Source organism: Mus caroli, chromosome 5 (genome assembly GCF_900094665.2).
Source record: "Mus caroli chromosome 5, CAROLI_EIJ_v1.1, whole genome shotgun sequence".
Classification (NCBI taxonomy): domain Eukaryota; kingdom Metazoa; phylum Chordata; class Mammalia; order Rodentia; family Muridae; genus Mus; species Mus caroli.
Window position 1 is genome coordinate 127,807,439 of NC_034574.1, and position 2,631 is coordinate 127,810,069.

The following is a 2,631-nucleotide window of genomic DNA, read 5'->3' on the forward strand; positions in this document are numbered from 1 at the left end:
ATCAAATCTCTTTCCCACTGTTCACTCGCTCTGGTACTCACTCTGCCCCGCCCCCACCCTCAAAGGAAAGAAAACACGACTCCATCAAGAGAACCTCCGTGGGGGAAAGCAGCTTCTAGGTGGGCCCTCAATTGAGCTAAGCCATGTAGGCTTGCAACCAGTCCAGGTCACATGAGGGGGCTGNACAAGAATTTGAACTCAACACCCGTCCCTGGGGTGCAGAGTGGGCTCTGCAGGTGGTCGTTGTCCCTGGCTTCAGAGTTCTGTATATAAGGTTGCACTTGGATAAGGCCAGAGTGCTTGTGTCAAAGCCTGAGGGACTTGGAGCAGGTGCTACAATTCCATCCACCTACGGCGACAAACAGCCTCAGCCACGCCCCCACCTAGGTCCTCCCAGTCCGGGTTGTCCAGAGGAATTGGCCGCGCCTCCATCCTACGCCTCCCGCGCTAAAGAGGACGGAGGTGGGGGACGAGAGAGTCAAGCAGTTTACAATTGGTGATTTGAACTTCAAATCCTTGAAGCGCCCCTCCCACTCTGTATAGCTCTAGAGAATTCGTTATGCTTAAGGAGCTTGGGGAGGTTAGGAAGGGAGGGAGCTTAGAGGACCCCGCCCTCCCTCGATACACACTCTCCCACCCCACCCCCCACCCCCGCCACACACAACACATACACTTCAGCATTGAGGTTCTAGCTAAATCCTTTCTCCTATGGTGAAGGGGGTTGGGGAGGACGGACCGGACTGGACGGGACACACGTCACTGTCCCCTGGGCCAGAAGAGTGAGCTCCACCCTCCTCCTCTAGGCACCAAGCTAAGTCCAACCCACCCCATCCCAGAGCCAACCCAGTCTCAGAAGCCGGTCTCCAAAGCCACAGGCAGGTGCAGGGGCAGTCTCCGTGCGAGCCCCAGGAGAGGAGCCGTTAAGCGCGCTCCGTCCTTTGCCACCCACCCGTCCTTCCCGGCGACAGACGTCCGTCAGTTTTCGAAGGGCAGTTGGTTCCCAGGTCCAGCGGCCGCGATCCCTGGTCTCCCAGTCCCCGGAGCTGCCCGGCCGAGCCGGTTCAAGTCCAGCAGCCATGTCCATGGGCCTGGAGATCACCGGCACGTCGCTGGCCGTGCTGGGCTGGCTGTGCACCATCGTGTGCTGCGCCCTTCCCATGTGGCGCGTTTCGGCCTTCATCGGCAGCAGCATCATCACGGCGCAGATCACCTGGGAGGGCCTGTGGATGAACTGCGTGGTGCAGAGCACCGGTCAGATGCAGTGCAAGATGTACGACTCGCTGCTGGCCCTGCCGCAGGACCTGCAGGCCGCCCGAGCCCTCATCGTGGTGTCCATCCTGCTGGCTGCCTTCGGGCTCCTCGTGGCGCTCGTGGGCGCCCAGTGTACCAACTGCGTACAAGACGAGACGGCCAAGGCCAAGATCACCATCGTGGCGGGAGTGCTTTTCCTGTTGGCGGCTCTGCTCACCTTAGTGCCGGTGTCCTGGTCGGCCAACACCATCATCAGGGATTTCTATAACCCGTTGGTGCCCGAGGCCCAGAAGCGGGAGATGGGAGCTGGGTTGTACGTGGGCTGGGCTGCCGCCGCGCTGCAGTTGCTAGGGGGCGCCTTGCTGTGTTGCTCCTGCCCACCGCGCGACAAGTATGCACCCACCAAGATCCTCTATTCTGCGCCGCGATCCACCGGCCCTGCCACCGGTACCGGCACCGCCTACGACCGCAAGGACTACGTCTGAGGGGCCGTGTGTACGCAGACCGTACCATCACCACTACCAGCAGTCGATGAACCCCACCCGTCCAGCGTGCAGCCTCGCGTCTGAGACCACCCCACCTTCCAGATGGTGACAGACGCCACACAGTCTGCTTGCTAAGCTGGAAGAGGACAGACAGGCTGGCATCTCCCCTTCTCCGGCTGCCACCTGACTACCGGGCCTAGGAACTGTCCAAGCCGAATGGACAAAGAAACCTCGCCCTTCCCAAGAACTGGGCTGGGGTGGCCACTGCAGCTACTTGCCAGCCCCGCAGAAGGAAGGCTTACAGTGGGCAGAGACAGGCAAATCATAAAACGGGCCATTTCATATTTTTCAATAAAAGTCTTTCGTTTTTTGCAGTCGCTGGAGCTTCCTTATCCTGAACGCCACCGCACAGGCCACCACCTCCCCTACGGGGCACCTGCTGGGGATTGTCCCTCGAATAGCCCTCATCACGGGCAGCGAGCTTTAAACAGCTTCACAGGTTGAGTAAGGAGAAAGTGGGGGTACACATGAGTTTTTGTGCTCACTAGGTGGGTAACACTTGGAAGGTATTCCAGGACTGATCTCCACAGACCCTATGGCGAGCGAGGTTTATCCAGCAATCCAGCCAGAGGGCTTATGAGGAACTCTGCTGGAGAGGGGCAAGGGGAAGAAGGCAGGGACTCTTCTCTGGGACAGCCTAGTTGGTTTGTGCTTGTATCCACAGTCTTGCTCCGGGCATTTGGGGTAGCTGATGTGCAAGCTAAAGAATTACATTCTCTACCGAGATTTCATATTTGGAGACGTGGAACAAAAAGACCTATTGTTCAGACCAAATGCCTCACCTAAAGGACAGCCATTCAGACGGCGGGGATGTGGCTAAGTGGTAGGACACTTG

At 58.6% G+C, this 2,631-nt stretch overlaps 1 protein-coding gene across 1 annotated transcript in view; it reads left to right on the top strand.

Moving 5' to 3' along the window:
- The window catches only part of Cldn3 (claudin 3), a 6,052-nt gene extending 3,939 nt beyond the window's left edge, over positions 1 to 2,113 (top strand). Inside the window, exon 2 of the mRNA XM_021162745.2 lies at positions 804 to 2,113. Coding sequence (XP_021018404.1) covers positions 1,077 to 1,736 — 660 coding nt within the window. The 5' untranslated portion in view covers positions 804 to 1,076 and the 3' untranslated portion in view covers positions 1,737 to 2,113. The remainder of the gene's footprint in view (positions 1 to 803) is intronic.
- The last annotated feature ends 518 nt before the right edge of the window (positions 2,114 to 2,631 follow it).